At 49.6% G+C, this 17685-nt stretch overlaps 1 protein-coding gene across 1 annotated transcript; it reads left to right on the top strand.

Annotated features, from left to right (window-relative positions):
* Nucleotides 1-2810: 2810 nt before the first annotated feature.
* Nucleotides 2811-16911, top strand: EPHA8 (EPH receptor A8; the record flags this gene model as incomplete). The annotated part of the gene is made up of 15 exons (XM_083375432.1): nt 2811-3471; nt 6065-6220; nt 6952-7287; nt 10055-10179; nt 10927-11089; nt 11526-11622; nt 11949-12016; nt 12529-12654; nt 12820-13005; nt 13517-13578; nt 14124-14333; nt 14619-14768; nt 15068-15258; nt 15507-15662; nt 16797-16911. Exons 1-15 carry the CDS (start codon nt 2826-2828, stop codon nt 16909-16911), a joined length of 2787 nt encoding a protein of 928 aa, XP_083231558.1. The 5' UTR covers nt 2811-2825.
* Nucleotides 16912-17685: the final 774 nt, after the last annotated feature.

Genomic DNA, 17685 nt, shown 5'->3' with positions numbered 1-17685 from the left:
ACGGTCCTAAGTCCCTTTTTTTCCAGTGCCATTGTAACTTTGAACGGTCAGTAAACGCACCGTTGTAAGTCGGGGACTCGCTGTATTTATCCAGTCTGTTTGTGAAAACGCAGGAAAAACCAAACTCTTGGGTTCAGATGAAAGGTGATGCCCAAAGTTGCAGGATTCCTGGCTTCGGATCATCTGAAAACAGATTTTTCTCTTGCTTTTGCAGTGAATTTGCTGGATACCTCCAAGATTATTGGTGACTGGGGCTGGCTCATTTATCCTTCCCATGGGGTAAGTAATTAATAACAACAACAACAACAAGCGTACTCGTAACCGTGACTAGGATCACAATCACAAAATCAACCACAATCCCAATCCCAATCAATCACAGTCACAATCCCAATCAAAATCAAAATCAATCACAATCAAAATCACAATCCCAATCAATCATAATCCCAATCCCAATCAATCACAGTCACAACCACAATCAAAATCAATCCCAATCCCAATCAAAATCCATCATAATCGTCACAATCACAATCACACTATGCAAACTGTGCAACCTCCTTGCCCTCAATCAAACCCCCGAATGGAGTTGGTTTGATTCCCCAATTTTCCCAATGGTTGAACCGGTGGCTCCATCGCTGGAGGCTTTCAAGAAGCGACTGGACAACCGTTTGACCGGCATTGTGTAAGACCTCCTGCTTCGGCGGGGGGGGGGGAGGGTCAGGCTGGAAGACCTCTGAGGTCCCTACCAGCTGTACGATTCCACGTTTTAAAAGTCATTGTTGCCTCCGTCGGCTCAATTTTAAGCTCGTTTGACATCGTTTCTCTTTCCAGCCTCTTTATCCTTTATAATCTGATTTTTTTTACCCCCTTAATCTAGCATTAACTTCCATTTAAACTATTAGATAAATTCCCGAATAGAGATGCAATCAAGAGCCCTGTCTTGGCACATTAACGACGACATCCACACTTTGTGTCCGGCGAAGGGATTTTTTTTCCCCCTTCTTCTTAGGGAGAGGCGGCTTGTCATCAAAAAAAAGCCTGTCTCTTTATTTCAGCAAAATCTGGTTTTTCAGGCCTCCAGATCATCGGGGAGCGGCCATTAATCAGGCTTAATGCTTTTGATCAGTTCATCTCTGGCGGGTTGGGAAAACGCACGCGGTTGGCATGTTATTACAAATACACTCGGCACGGCCTTCCCCAAACCGTGCAAAATTCAACAAATTTAACAAAATTCAACGACAAGTAGTCCTCGACTTACGGCTATGATTGGAGGCTGGTCGTTAAGTGAACCGGGCCCCGGTTTTATCGCCACGGTCATTAAGCGAATCACTTTGGTCGTTAAGGGACACACACAGTTGTGAACTGAATCCAGCTTCTCCTGTTGGCTTCCGGCTGGGAAGGTTGCAAACGGTGATCACAGGAAACTGGGATAGTTAACTGTCAGAACTACCTGCCAGTTGCCTGGGGGATTCTGGGAGTCGAAGTCTTCCCCTCTTAAAGCAAGCTGGCTGGGGGATTCTGGCAGTGGAAGCCCACCCCTCTTCAAGCCAACAAGGTTGAAAAACCTTCCTCTAACCTGACCCCCCCCCAGCTGTGATAATTGGCCCCAAACCTCTTGCAAAGAGTACAAGACTCTCCATTCCTTTCCCCCCCCAAAAAAGCCGAATCGTCTCCTGCCTGAAGAGGGGGTGGGACTAGAAGACCTCCAAGGTCCCTTTCGTCTTTGTTCTTCTCTTTTTCAATCCGGGTGGGAAAGCTTGTTGGCACAGCCAACTTTGCAGCAAGCGCCACTTAACGTTCCCAGCCTTGCCAGACGTGACGGCCCTGCGGAAGCTGGCAGCCTCGCCATCTGCCAGCTGGGGTTTCTCCCCAGAGGGGGTGGCAAGCCCCCCTGGGTATTGGCGGTGAACCCCGAGCCACGTGAAGGCAAGAAGCCGTGACTTCTCTGCCAGCCTGAAATGCATCTGCTGGCATCGGCTTTCAGCCTTTGGCTGGCATCCAGGACATACACACAGACACACAGACACACACACACACCCCTCTAGATGCCAAGAGAGACAGGCAAATCTTAATCAAGGCTAGCCAGGATGGAGGTTGCCTCCAGCGCAGAGCCAGCGGCGTTGAGACTGCGATCGCAAAGGAGGAAAAAGCCGTCTTGGGTCGCACTGGCCCTCTGTGGACCGGCCTGGCAGTTATACGTATTTGTTAGATATTTTGGTTTTCAATCCCGCCTTTATTATTTTTATAAATAATGCAACACGGTGAACCTGGGGCAAATGGTTCTTTTCTCCTCCCGTCTGCCCCAGCACCACAACAACCTTGTGAGGTGGGCCTGGCTGTAAGAGAGAAAGGTGGCTGATCCACAGCCACCCAGTTGGCTTTCCCTGTTGGGAAAGAAAAAGAAAGAGAGAGAGAGATGGAGGGAGGAAGTGAGGAAGGAAGAAAGAAAGAAGAAAGGGGAGGAGAGGAAGAGAGAGAAGAAGGGAAGGGAAGAAAGAGGAAAAACATAAAATTATGACTTCTACCCCCTGTTTCCAACAAGTACTTGCCGTCTTCCCCTAATCATAGAATCACAGGCCTTGGAGGTCTTCTAGTCCTGCTCAGGCAGGAAACCCCGTTACCAATTCAGACAAAGGGCTGTCCGCTCTCTTCTTCTTCTTAAAAAAAAAAAAAAACTCCAGGGACGGATCCCCCACAACCTCTGGAGGCAAAGTCGTTTCCACCGGTTCACTCTTCTCACCGCCAGGAAGCCTCTCCTTGATTCGAAGGAGACTTGGATTCAAATCCTCCCGCTCTCTTCCTTCCCCCAGTGGGACTCCATCAACGAGATGGACGAGGCCTTCCAGCCCATCCACACCTACCAGGTGTGCAACGTCATGACGGCCAGCCAGAACAACTGGCTCAGGACCAGCTGGATCCAGCGGCACGGCGCCCACCGGGTTTACGCCCAGATCCGGTTCACCCTGCGGGATTGCAACAGCATGCCCGGCGTGCTGGGCACCTGCAAGGAGACCTTTAACCTTTACTACCTCCAGTCCGACCGGGATCTGGGCAGCAGCCCCCGGGAGAGCCAGTTCGTCAAGATCGACACCATCGCGGCCGACGAGAGCTTCACCAACGTGGACCTGGGGGTCCGCAGGCTCAAGCTCAACACCGAGGTCCGGGGGGTCGGGCCCCTGACCAAGAGGGGCTTCTACCTGGCCTTCCAGGACATCGGAGCCTGCATCGCCATCGTCTCCGTCCGGGTCTATTACAAGAAGTGCCCGGCCATGGTCAGGAACCTGGCCGCCTTCTCCGAGGCGGTGACGGGCGCGGATTCCTCCTCCCTGGTGGAGGTGCGGGGAGAGTGCGTTTCGCACTCGGAGGAGAGGGACACCCCCAAAATGTACTGCAGCGCCGAGGGGGAGTGGCTGGTGCCCATCGGGAAGTGCGTCTGCAGCGCCGGCTACGAAGAGCGGAAGGACTCGTGTTCGGGTAAGGCCCGGTTTCGGGGAGGATGGTTTTGGGGGTACCGATCTGGGGGCAAGAAGAACAGAGTGTGGGGGGGAATTCAGGAAGCTCCCCTTCCAGCTCCATTCTGATTGATTGAATGATTGAATGATTTATTGATTGATTGATGGATTGATATGGTCCAGGGTCTCCTGTTTGAGCAGAGGGTTGGACTAGAAGACCTCCGAGGTCCCTCCAAGGGTTTTCACAGGATGAAAGGATGGGGAGGGAGTTGAATCCCACCCACCTTCAACTGGCCAAGATGGGTGTTTAAGTGACTTTGTGAATTGTGTTGTTGCACAGCCATCATGCTTCAAGGTAACCTAGTTTGCAGTTTGGGGAGTGAAGGAAAGACAGATCTTAATCAGACTCTTCTGGAAGAAAGGCAAATATTTGGATGAAACATCAACAGCAATTAATCCTAGCAAGATGAAATCCCTTCTGCTCCGCCTGGAGTTTGGAAATATGCTCAGCCTTCCGCTAACCATCACGGCTGAGCCCCAAAATTCCTCTTGCTAAACGAAACAGTGGTTAAGTGGACCCCCGTCTTTCCCGTTTGCCGCTCGAATGACGTGTCTCATTCCTGCGTCATAAATCAAGGGCGCCTGGATCGAGATGCATTTGCTTTGAAATCGATAGAGGGAGGGAGAGAAGGAGCAAGGGAGGAAAACAGTTTGATTTGGGATCGCTTAAAGAAGACCCCACTGGCAAACCCCCCCCCCCACTTTTCAGATAGACAGGAGAAAGGAACGGCTATAAATAAACACCCTTCGAGATTCGCAGGGGGAAAAAAAATCCGAGTTATTTATTCATGCCAAGTCCTTACTCTATTAGATCATTTTATTTTTAGAACTTGGAATAATACAATTAGGAGGGGAATGAAAATAAGTTTCTGCAGGACATGGGTGGCATTTGAAAAAAAGATGAAAGATACTCTGAAAACGTTTTGGGCCTCCCTGCCTTTTGCTGCTGCTCCGCGACTCACAGAGAAAAACCTCATTTTAATGCAGGGGTGTCAAACTCAATTTCATTGAGGGCCGCATCAGCATTGCGGTTGCCCTCAGGGGGCCGGGTGGGTATGGCCTGGGTGGGCGTGGCCTACTGGGTGGGCGTGGCTAGAGTGAATATGGCCTACTGGGTGGGCGTGGCCAGCTCTACATCGTTGGCATCAAGGGTGCCTATGGGGGCCTGGGCAGGAGTGGGACAGATCTGAGGGTCTCTGGCAGAAGGAGGGTCTCTGGGCCAGGGCGAAGGCAGTGGGGGGCCATTCCCTCACTGTTTCCAGGATGGCTTTGCGGGCCACATGAAACCACTTCGCGGGCCGCATCCGGCCCCCGGGCCTTGTGTTTGACATGTCTGTTTTAATGTATACCGATTAGTCTACATTTAAAGTGACAATAAAGTTATTTTTCGACATATAGAATAGAATAGAATAGAATAGAATAGAATAGAATAGAATAGAATAGAATAGAATAGAGTAGAGTAGAGTAGAGTAGAGTAGAGTAGAGTAGAATAGAGTAGAGTAGAGTAGAGTAGAGTAGAGTAGAGCAGAATAGAATAGAATAGAGTAGAGTAGAGTAGAGTAGAGTAGAGTAGAATAGAATAGAATAGAATAGAATAGAATAGAATCAGAATAAATATGGAATAATAGAATAGAATAGAATAGAATAGAGTAGAGTAGAGTAGAATAGAATAGAATAGAATAGAATAGAATAGAATAGAATAGAATAGAATAGAATAGAATAGAATAGAACAGAATCAGAATAAATATGGAATAATAGAATAGAATAGAATAGAATAGAATAGAATAGAATAGAATAGAATAGAATAGAATAGAATAGAATAGAATTATGAAAGAATAGAATAGAATAGAATAGAATAGAGTAGAGTAGAGTAGAGTAGAATAGAATAGAATAGAATAGAACAGAATCAGAATAAATATGGAATAATAGAATAGAATAGAATAGAATAGAATAGAATAGAATAGAATAGGGAAATAGAATAGAATAGAATAGAATAGGGAATTAGAATAGAATAGAATAGAATAGAATAGAATAGAATAGAATAGAATAGAATAGAATAGAATTATGAAAGAATAGAATAGAATAGAATAGAATAGAATAGAGTAGAGTAGAGTAGAGTAGAGTAGAATAGAATAGAATAGAATAGAATAGAACAGAATCAGAATAAATATGGAATAATAGAATAGAATAGAATAGAATAGAATAGAATAGAATAGAATAGAATTATGAAAGAATAGAATAGAATAGAATAGAATAGAGTAGAGTAGAGTAGAGTAGAATAGAATAGAATAGAATAGAACAGAATCAGAATAAATATGGAATAATAGAATAGAATAGAATAGAATAGAATAGAATAGAATAGAATAGAATAGAATAGAATAGAATAGGAGCTGGGGCCTCAGACGACAACAACAATAATAAACTGCTAATTTTTTACCTGTCGCAGACTTTGAATCAAACTGAAGATTAAATCTTAAATAATAATAACAATAACAATAAACTGCCCTGCCAGATCTGACCTCTTTTTCTTTCTTTCTTTGCTCCTTCTCTTCCAGCCTGCCCAGTGGGCTTTTATAAGTCTTCCCCCGGAGACCAGCTCTGTGCCAGGTGTCCCCCAAACAGCTATTCCGACACCTTGGCCGCGCAGGTGTGTCGCTGCGAAAACACCTTTTTCCGGGCTGCCCAGGACCCGCCTTCGGCCGCCTGCACACGTGCGTACTACCTCTTTGCTCCTCCGCCTCACCCGTCGGGAAGTTTCCCTTCTCATTCCAAATTTGCCAGCTTCAATGCATCAGATGCACTTTCCTCATAATTTGCAATTTCCCCGATTTTATGTCTTGCAAATTGCGTTTCTTTTCCAGTTGCAGTTTCCCTGATTTGATCTTTTTTGCCAGTTGCCTTTTTTTCCTTCGGCTGGATCTTCTTGTTTCCCTTGGAAGACATTTCCCTTCTCCTCCAAGAAGCTTCCTCGGCGCTGACTGGATGGTGGGGAACGGAAGGATTTATTATACTCCTTTGCAGACAAGCCGGTCATTTGCCTCCTTCTAGAGAGCCGTCGAGGCCCCGGTGTCCAAATGGCCTCAACGATTCTCTAAAAGAATGCAAAGGACCAGATGACTGCAAAGGAGCGTAAATCCTTCCGTTCTCCAAGAAGCTGAAGAAGCTTCTTGGGTGGGAAGAGAAACCTCTTCAAAGGAAAGCAAGGAAGTCCAGCGGCCTCCTGGAAAAAAAGGCACCTCGGGGAGACTCTGCATAGAAATAAGTTAGAAAAGGTCCTTCCTGACTATTCTTCCCTTCCCCGTTCTGCATTTGTGGTCTAGGTCCTCTCTTATCCGACCATTCCCAGTCAGCATCCCTTCCTCCGTCTCCCGAGGTCTTTCTCACACGCTGCCCTTCACGTTGGCTTGCCAACGGACTCTTGGCTCTTTCTGAACCTCTCCAGGTCCCCCTTCGGCTCCCACCAGCCTGCTCTCCAGCGTGAACGGCACGACGGTGACCCTCGACTGGGCCCCCCCGCTCGACCAGGGAGGACGGCGAGACGTCACCTACAACGTCATCTGCCATCGCTGCACCTGGGGCGGGGGCCACTGCGAATCCTGCGGGTCCGGCATCCGCTTCCTCCCCCAGCAGATGAATTTGGCTCAAGGGTCCCTGTCCGTCTCCAACCTTCTGGCTCACACCAACTACTCCTTCTCGGTGGAGGCCGTCAACGGGGTCTCCGACCTCAGCTACGAGTCCCCGCGATTTGTGGCCGTCAACATCACCACGAACCAGGCAGGTAGGAGAAGGTGTCCCCACCCCACCCCTCACCCTTCCTCCTCCTCCTCCTCCTCCTTCTTCCCCTCCCTCCCTCCCCTCCCTCCCTCCCTTCTTCTTCTTGCATCTGTTGCGGCTGAAATTGTGCGAAGTCGCGAGAAGACAAAAACGAAAGCCAGGATGCAGCCTTGCTCAGCTCCTAAAGCAAAACATCTCATGGCAAAAGCCAGGCCAGGATCTCCTCCCTTGCCCAGGGGGTTGGACTAGAGGACCTCACAGGTCCCACCCAACCCTACCGTTCCATGTTCTCCGACTACTTTCAAGAAAGGCGGTTGGTTGAGAATTAACGTTTCTGGTGCTGAGAAGGCCCTGCCAGTCTCGGCCTGGGAAACAGCAGCTCGAATGGAAAGTGGGGCCCAGATTTTGCAAGGAATTACTTCACGTCTCGCAAATCAAATCAGTCCCCGGTTATAAGATTGCAGCCTTAATTGTAGCTATTAATGGCAAATCATTTACAGTGTTAGCTGGTCCGACGGGAATCGTTTTACCCTAATTGTTATTATTAATGGCCGGGAAAACGGAAACCTGGATGCAAATGGATCTGTGCTTCGCTGAACCTTTCTTTTTTTTTTAATGTTATTTCCTATTTTATGTGCAATCGCTTTCTCAATAATTCTTAATGGTGGATTGGCAATTTTCACGGCGGGAGTCTTATTAAGCCATTTTTTACATTTCTCTGGCGATCCCAAGCTGTTCTTCAATTTAAGAGTGTTGTTTTTTTTCTCTTTTCTCTGTTCTTTCCGTTTAAAATATACACACTGGATCCGCCAACCCAAGTGTGAGGTTGCGCGGTGTGTAAAAACATATTACAAGATTTTGCAAGAACGGCCAATCTGGATTCCAGAGGACAAAAGAGAGAAACCATTAAAAGCAGATAAACAGATGTGTTTTGTTTCCATCTCCACGTCCTAAAAAAATTAATTAATTTAATTAATCAGATTAATTTCCCCCTCCTGTCTTTAAGGGTTTCTCCGTTCTCTGTTGTAAAATGTTTTAATTTGCTAACACGCTTTAAATTTTTAGTTTCTATTTAAATTTGGAAAAGTGAGAGGCCCAGGACTGAGGTCGCCTACCTACCTTTGGGGAAAAAAATTGATCTTTTCTTTAAAAAAAATGAAATAAAAATTGAAATGATCTCTCTTCTCTTATCTGCTTTGCTGTCTGATAATTTAAACGTTCAATTGTGGATGTCCAAGATATAAAAATTAGGGCAGGAAAGAAAGTAAGAAAGCAAGAAAGAGGGAGGTGGGAGGAAAAAAAGGAAGGAAAGAGAGAGAGAATGAAAGAAAGAAAGAAAGAAAGAAAAGAGAAAAGAAAAAGAAAGAAAGAAAGAAAGAAAGAAAGAAAAAGAGAAGGAGGGAGGAAGGAAGGGAAGAGAGAGAGAGAGAGAGAGAGAGAGAAAGAAAGAAAGAAAGAAAGAAAGAAAGAAAGAAAGAAAGAGAAAGAAGGAGGGAGGGAGGAAGGAAGGGAAGAGAGAGAGAAAGGAAGAAAGAAGAGAGGGAGAGAGGAAAGAAACAGAGAAAGAAAGGAAAGAGGAAGGAAAGAAAGAAAGAAAGAAAGAAAGAAAGAAAGAAAGAAAGAAAACCCTTTTTTAAAAAAATACATTAAAAATATCATTTTGATGCCTGGCCTTTTTTTAACAAAAAAAAAACACACACAAAAACTTTTTATTTTCATTTCACCCATCCCTACAGTGAAAAATTCATTTTATGTATGTCGAGGTATAGCCTCTCCCATCTTTTCTTCCCCCCCCCGCTTGTTTATTTTGCTTAATTAGTAAAACTGATTTTTTTTACAACAAACAAACAAAAAAGGGGACCAGGAGGGTGGAGGAACGAGGCCGATGCAGCAAGGTCACCTTGCCTCTTTGTTGCATTAAATGGGAAACACGTCCAGCCCCTCCGCCTCGCTCAGCCATCTTCCCCCGTCTCTCGCACTCGCTATCTCCCTCCGTCGAGCGGGCTTCTCAGATTCCCAGCTGGGAGGGAAACCATCCAAGAAACAGATTCATTTTTTTTAAAAATATTATTATTATTATTATTATTATTATTATTATTATTATTATTATTATTATTTTAAAAAAGCCCAAATTTGTGCCGTGCAGCAAAACGCTCCGAATTAATTGCCATTTAAGCCAAGGGGAGACGTTGATTTGAAAAGGTATTTCAGAGAGAGAGAGAGAGAGAGAGAGGGGGAGAGAGAGAGGGAGGGAGGGAGGAAAGAGAGAGAGGGAGAGAGAAGGAGGGAGGGGAAGGAGAGAGAAAAACACGGTGAGAGAAAGAGAGGGAGGGGAAGAAGGGAAAAAGGGGTGGGAGAGAGAGAACAAATAGGGGGAGAAAAAGAAGAGAGAGAGAGAGAGAGAGAGAGAGAGAGAGGGAGGGAGAAAGCGAGGGAGAGGGAGAGGGAGAGATTACTTTTATAATTCTCACAATAGGAATAGGATGTCAGCTCCGGCGACCAGCATGGCCTTGAGCAGGGGTTGGACTAGATGACCTCTGAGGACTCTTCCAACACCTTGATTCTTGGGAGGACATCCAAAGGTGGGGGGAATCCTATGGCCCTTCCAGTCACACTCAAGGATCCCAGGAAACTTACCTGTCGGGTAGTTGTGGCTCCACCCCTTCATTTGCATCCCACCTGTGAGGGAGGGCCGGTGGGCGGGGCTTGTGCCTTCTCCCCTGACCTGCTTGGTTTTTTTCTCTCTCTCCCTCTCCCTCCCTCCCCCCCAGCGCCTTCCCAAGTGACGGCAATCGAGCAGCAGAACGTGGGTCAGAACAGCGTCACCCTCCTGTGGGCTCAGCCCGAGCATCCCAACGGCATCATTCTGGAATACGAAATTAAATATTACGAGAAGGTGAGCCTCGGAGTTTCTTTTCCTCCGTGTCGATTTGCCTTTCTCCCATCGCAGCACTGGGGGCGAAGGGGGGGGGCTTTTAAAGGCCGCAGCATAGGGAAGCTGTGAGTAACAGTACAACAGCCTTGGAAGGGAGCTGGGAGGTCTTCTAGTCCAACCCCCTACTCAAACAGGAGACCCTAGACCAGGGGTAGGCAACCTCGGCTCTTTTATGACTCGTGGACTTCGACTCCCAGAATTCCTGAGTCAGCATAGCTGACTCAGGAATTCTGGGAGTCGAAGTCCACGAGTCATAAAAGAGCCGAGGTTGCCTAGCCCTGCCCTAGACCATTCCAGTCAAGTGGCTGTCTCTTCTTAAAGACCTCCAGTGATGGAGCACTCACCACTTCTGGTGGCAAGCCGTTCCACGGGTTAATCGTCCTCACTGTCAGGAAATTCCTCCTGAGTTCCAGGTTGCTTCTCTCCTGGTTGAGTTTCCACCTGTTGCTTCTTCTCCTGCCTTCTGGGGCTTTGGGGAATATCAAGATGGGCATATCTAACTCAAGCACAGGGCGCCACGGATGGATGGATGGAAGAAGGGAGGGAGGAAGGAAGGAAGGAAGGAGAGGAGAGGAGAGAAGAGGAGAAGGAAGGAAGATGCCTCTCTCCGCCTCTCCCCTCTTTCTCAACTCAAGGGACTCTCTCCAGACTGGAAGTCTTGGGGGTCTCGGTCCCCCCAGCCCACACCACCCTCTCCTCTTTCCCCAGGACAAGGAGATGCAGAGCTACTCCACCCTGAAATCCAAGATCAATCGGACCACCGTCTTGGGCTTGAAGCCGGCCACCCGCTACATCTTCCAGGTCCGGGCCCGGACGTCCGCCGGCTGCGGCAAGTTCAGCCAGGCCCTCGAAGTCGAAACAGCCAAAGCAAGTGAGATAAAACAGGGAGGACAGTAGGAAGAGCTGGACGGGGGTGGGGGGGGCTGTGTGTGTCCAGTGGCGAGATTCCCCGAGGAGATTTTTACGGGAGGGGGAGGGAAGCAACTGCATGTTGAGGAGAAACCGCTTTCCTGTCTTGGAAAGCAGATCCGAAACCAGGAAGAGATCCTGATTTTGGAGAGAGAGGCTTCTTCTCCCCCCACCCCCACCCCCCACCCCGGCTTGTGCTCCCTGGCCATGAGGAAAAAAAACCCCTCATTTTTTTTGCATGCGTCGCAAGTGGAGACTTTGTTCTTACTTTCCCCTTTGTTTTGGCAAGGATTCTTCCCCAAGGCGATGCTTTCTTTGTATGCTTCCTCCTCCTCCTCCTCCTCCTCCTCCTCCTGCTGACATGGCTAAAATCCCCCGTTTTCTTTTTCTTTGTCCAGTAGTTCCCCAATACGACACCATGACGGTGGTGTGGGTCTGCCTGACGCTCATCAGCGGCTTGGTAGCCCTGCTTCTGCTCCTGATTTGCAAGAAGAGGTAGGGCGTTCCCCTTGGAGCAGCTGGGTATCCCTGGACTCGTCCAGATGTGCACATCAGGGCAAGAATGTGCCCCCATTCCCATATACCTTACCTCTCCAGCAAAGGATCTTACAATACAGAATACAACATCCCCACTATTCCTCCCTAAACCCCTTTCTTTCCTTCCTTCCTTCCTTCCTTCCTTCCTTCCTTCCTTCCTTCCTTCCTTCCTTCCTTCCTTCCTCCCTCCCTCCCTCCCTCCCTCCCTCCCTCCCTCCTCCCTCCCTCCCTCCTTCCTTCCTTCCTTCCTTCCTTCCTTCCTTCCTTCCTTCCGCTCTCGACAGGCACTGCGGCTACAGCAAGGCTTTCCAAGACCCAGATGAAGAGAAGATGCACTACCAGAACGGACAAGGTAAGTTCCAGAGCAGCCTGGTACAGATAGTCCTCAACTTACAACGGATTGTTTAGTGACCCTTCACCGTTACAACGGCACTGGAAGAAGGGACTTATTGACTGTTTTTCACACTTAACGGCCATCGCAGCATCCCCGTGGTCAGGTGGTCAAAATTCAAAGGCTCGGCACCTGGCCCATACGACAGCCACAGTGTTCCGGGGCTGTGCGTGTGTGTGTGTGTGTGTGTGTCACGCGATAAATGTGAGTCCATTTGCAAAAGCGTCTGAATTTGGATCACGCGACCACGGGGATGCTGCGACGGTCGTAAACACCTGGGTGAGTCGTAAGTCCAGGTCTTTTAAGAGCCCTTTTAGATGGTTAGGTTGGCTTTCCTGCCTGTCGCGGAGGGCTGGACTAGCTGACCTCTGCGGCCCTTTCCAACTTGACGGGACGAGCGCCTGAAACGAGCGTGCTGATTTAAACGAAATCAAGCATCTTCTGCTTCTGCGTTTTCCCACCTGTCCCGACAGTGAAATTCCCCGAGTCTAAATTTTACCTGGAATCTCACACCTACGAAGACCCCTGCCAGGCAGCCCACGAGGTCATGCGGGAAATCGATGCATCTCGGATTAAAATTGAGAGAGTTATCGGCTCGGGTGAGTTCTTCTTCTTCTTCTTCTTCTTCTTCTTCTTCTTCTTCTTCTTCTTCTTCTTCTTCTTCTTCTTCTTCTTCCTCTTCCTCTTCCTCTTCCTCTTCTTCCCCCTCTCTTCCTCCCTTCCCAGGGTTGAGAAAAACATGTCCTTTTTTTCTGGTCGGTCAGGCGAATCCGGAGAAGTTTGTTACGGCCGTCTGAAGATTCCTGGGAAAAGAGAGGTGCCCGTCGCGGTCAAGGCCCTGAAACCTGGTTACACGGAAAAGCAGAGGCGGGACTTCCTCAGCGAAGCCAGCATCATGGCCCGCTTTGATCACCCCAACGTCATCCATCTGGAAGGGGTGGTCACCAAAAGTAGGCATCTCCGGCAATGGATCTAATCAGGGTTCCTGGGAGTTGTTAGATCGGCCCAAACTAGCCGTGCATCCCTATTCTGCCCCTTCGGATTTTGCAAAGTTCATCTGGGCCATTGCGTCCATTTTACAGATGGAGACACCGAGGCCAACACCAAATATCTTTGTTTGATCTCCGGAATGCGTTCTAGATCAAACCTAAGGGCTTCCCGAGGTTGAGGCTCCCGGTCAGGAGGTTCTAGCGGTTCTAGCTGGCCTCCGCTCTCATTAAGCACCGCCCCCTGCCCTGGGTCCAGCCAACTCCGCCCATTTTTAGGAGAGCACACCTCCTTTGCGGGAGAAAGTCAGATGTTTTGTGGAATTTTTGCGCCCACATGAGCTGTCCTCTTGTCCCTGGAATCGGGGCGGATGGATGGCCAGATGGACGCTAGGGGGTTGAGGACTCCTGGTTTAGATCTTGGGCTTAGGCCAAACCAGCTCTCTTGTTTAACCTTGTTTAACCTTGTTTACAGGCAAACTCATGATGATTGTGACCGAGTACATGGAGAATGGATCACTGGACTCTTTCCTCCGAGTAAGAGGCCTGCAGTGCCATGGTGCTCCAAGTTGGAAACAGAGGTGTAACCTGGGAGAGAGAGCAATAGCAATAGACTTATATGCCGCTTAACAGCGCTTCACAGCCCTCTCTGAGCAGTTTACAGAGTCAGGAAACGGCCCCCAATAATCTGGCTCCTCATTTTAGCGACCTCAGAAGGACGCAAGCCTCAGTCCACCTTGAGCCGGTTGAGAATCGAAATCCTGGCAGTGAGCAGTGAGTTAGCCCGCAATACGGGTGGCCCTCAACGCACGGCAGCTCATTCAGTGACCGTTCCAGAGAGACGTTCCCAGCACGAGTCCGAAACATCTTTGTCTCTAACTGTTCTGGCATGCAGTGCCCTACAGCGTCCATCCCGGGATGGGATGGGTCTGTAGTTATTTTCTCAGCTCCTGCGGTGTCCAGCTCCTCAAAAGAGCCGAGTTCAAGGGCAGGGAGGGTGGCCAGAGACGAGGGTTTTCCAACCAGGTGCCCACGCAGCAGAAAAACCACACTGCTTGGGTTTTTTTTCCTCCCCTCTCCAGAAACACGACGGGCAATTCACGGTCCTCCAGCTGGTGGTCATGCTCAGGGGCATCAGCGCCGGCATGCGCTACCTCTCCGATCTGGGTTACGTCCACCGGGACCTGGCGGCTCGTAACATCCTCATCAACGGCAACCTGGTTTGCAAAGTCTCGGACTTCGGCCTCTCTCGCGTCCTGGACGACAACCCGGATGCTGCTTACACAACCACAGTAAGTCTCCTCCGTTGTGAAACAAATAAGCACCAATGCTTCACGTGACCTTGATTCTAGCTCTCCGTTAATGCAACCCGGGATCACCTTGGCCTTTTGGGCGGCTGCCAAACAAGGCTGGCTCACCTTGAATGGAGTTGCTTGTGAGCTGCGATGAGTTTCTGTCAAACCACGCGTGATCCGCACCACCCCTTCTTAGCCACCCCGTCAGGGCTAAGGGTAGAATGTAAGATTTTCGGAGGGGAGCCCTAGAGGTCATCTAGTCGGACCCGCTTTGCATTCCAGGGAGGGAAGATCCCCGTTCGGTGGACGGCTCCCGAAGCCATTACCTTCCGGAAGTTCTCGTCGGCCAGTGACGTCTGGAGCTACGGCATCGTCACCTGGGAAGTGCTGGCCTACGGAGAGCGGCCCTATTGGAACATGACCAATCAGGATGTAAGCGGAGAAGGGTCTGCAACCTTAAGGGGTGGGTGGTGGGTGGGGGAGAGCTGGATTTGAAGCTCCTCGACTTACAACAGTTGCATTTAGGGACCGCTCAAGTTACAGCAGCACTGAAAAAAAAGTGACTTAACAACCAGAAAGGTTGGGCTCGTTTGAAGTTGTAAGTCCGGGCCAATTTGCACGCTTCTCGTTCGAGCCGTCTTCTGAGGCGCGCCCGGAGAGCCCAGATCGCAGTCCCTTTTAGAGCGGAGAGAACTCGGGTTCAAGGTTAAGCGGGCAGCTCTTCCTTGCAGGTCATTCAGTCGGTGGAGGAAGGCTACCGGCTGCCCGCTCCCATGGGCTGCCCCGTGGCTCTTCACCAGCTGATGCTGAACTGCTGGCAGAAAGAGCCGGACGAGAGGCCGCGTTTCTCCCACATTCTCGGCGTCCTGGACAAGCTGATTCGCAACCCACAAAACTTAAAGTGCACAGCCACGGTCAACAGGTGAGCGGCGGCAAATGGGGCCGTAGCAGGCCAGGTCTAGGATAATTCGTTGTGGCCAACTCGTCCTGGACAATTTCATCCCGGCCAACTCAGTGGAGCTTCTCTGGGGAGGGGCAGTCTACCAGCAAAGGTAAAGGAAGGACCGTCCGTCGGTAGCCAGGCCTCGCCTCCCGCCCTTCCCCAAAGAGCGTTTCAGTCAACACCCCCCTCCCCTTACTACCCCCCGCCCCCCCGTTTTTTGCCTGCAGGTTCACACAAACGCTGTCCGAACGAAGCCACATTGACTTCACCCACTGTGGCTCCGTGGAAGAGTGGCTGGACTCGATTCGGCTAGGAAGGTACCAGGAAAATTTCGCCCTGGCTGGCTATTCGTCTCTCGGCATGGTGATGCACATGAATATTGAGTAAGTGCACACAAGGAAGCCATCACACACACACACAGCAACACAAACACACAATGCCAGTGTCTGGTTTTCAGCTGTTGGGCCTTATCTCTGCACCCCATGGAAGGGAGAGGACCCTTCCCCTCCCCTCCCCGATAAAACTCAACATTTCCTCTAGATTTGAGCCAATCTGAAAACCGGCCCAGGCAGGGAAGGGCCTTTGCGGTAAGCAGGGCACCTGAGAGATCATCTAGTCCAACTCCCAAATATGCCAGAGGCTGGGGACTCTCCAGGCCGGAGAACCTCTTGAAGATCAATCAACTGGCCCATAGTTTGTCCCGGGGGCATCTCTGCTTCTTGAAGACCCCTTTCCCCCTGCCCCAAATCTTGTGGGGGGGATGCTTTTCAAAAGGGGGATATTTTGGTCCTTCCATGAAGATTCCCCCCCCCCCTCACCAGGTCGTTCCAGATGAATTTCTGCCTTGCACCATCATGAATCTACATGACGTTTGGCAGGGTTCAAATCCAAGTCAATCAACGCAGACCTTCATTGAAGGTCAGATGCTGGTTTGTCTCTAATCTGCCTTGGAGAGATGTTCTTGCAGACGTTAAGACGAGCTGCCCTCTCCCCTGCTAAGACACGGCTAGCGCTGTTTCAACTGGAGTTAATTTCGACAGTCGGATGTTATCCCTTGGTCCTCGAATTGGGTAGACCCCAGATGGATCAAGGACTACAAAGCTTTTGAAGCTAGAACGATGGTGATGTAGCTCTAATATCTCATCTTCCACCCTTCCTCCTGCAAACCAGCAGAAGCCAGCCAGCAATCTTTAATCTCCTGGCCCTTTTAAGCTAGAAAAACATCAGAAAACCCCAAGCACCCGGCAATTCTTTCCACGTCCATAAAATATTAAAACCTGAATCAGGAGAACGCAACGTCGGGAGAAATAATTAGGTCTCTTTTGCTTTTCAGCCTCAAATCATTCTAGCTTGTTCTGCTTCTCTCTCTCTCTCTCTCTCTCTCTCTCTCTCTCTCTCTCTCTCTCTCTCTCTCTCTCTCTCTTTCTTTCTTTCTTTCTTTCTTTCTTTCTTTCTCTCTCTTTCTTTCTTTCCTTTCTTTCCTTTCTTTCTTTCTTTCCCTCTTATTCCTCATCCAGGGACGTGCAAAACCTGGGAATCAATCTGACAGGCCATCAAAGGAAGATTCTGACCAGCATCCAGATCATGAGGGCCCAGCTTCTCAACACCATGGGTTGCAGAAGACCCCTCTGATAGCTGTCATTTGCTGTTGAGATGGTTTCGCGCGGGGAACCCTACCGAGGAGTTAGCGGGACCCTCGCTTGTGGTGTCAGAAGTGGGATACCCCTTCGCTGCTCAAGAGGAGGAAGTTGAAGGGGCTTCAGAAGCAGGCTGGGTCCTGTACTGCACCATTCATCCCTAGGGTGGACTCCTTCAGACTGAACTTCTCCAGAACCTGGCCTCTTACTTAGTGGAGAGCCATGATTGGGTAGGGAGTGGGGGGTCTCCCGAAAAAGACGATCTTTGTAACTAGCCAGAGTTGGCCACTGTAGATTCGTACAGACTTGTACTTTTTTTTTAAGCCACTGATTGCAATAACTCTTGATCTGCACCCTCAACGGCACCTTCCCCTGGGGGGTTCAGAAGAGACCTGTCTCTGCTCCCACCCACCCACCCACCCACCCACCCCTACGACAATGTGCGGCAGAGCTGGAGCTGAACCAGGGATTGCTCTGGAGACCTCGACATTTCTTCCAGGGTATCCGGAGCCCACAAACTCAAGCCCCCTCTAAGACCGCTCTCCCCTGGCCCACCTTCGGTACTCTTTCCCAGCTCCGACGAGTCTCCCTCCGTCCCTCTCTTGCTGAGGGAAGCAAGATTCTCACCCACCTCCGCCTCTTCGCTTCTCCCGGTCGAGCTACGTCCCTGTGGCCGTGTCACCCAGGGACAGACAGTCTTCCGTTCCACGTTCCTTCAATCCGGATAATTTTCTGATCGCCCTCGGTGCTGTCGTCGATTATCGACTTA

This window comes from Vipera ursinii (assembly GCF_947247035.1).
Source record: "Vipera ursinii genome assembly, chromosome: 17".
Lineage (NCBI taxonomy): Eukaryota > Metazoa > Chordata > Lepidosauria > Squamata > Viperidae > Vipera > Vipera ursinii.
This window is presented reverse-complemented; position numbering and strand designations above follow the sequence as displayed.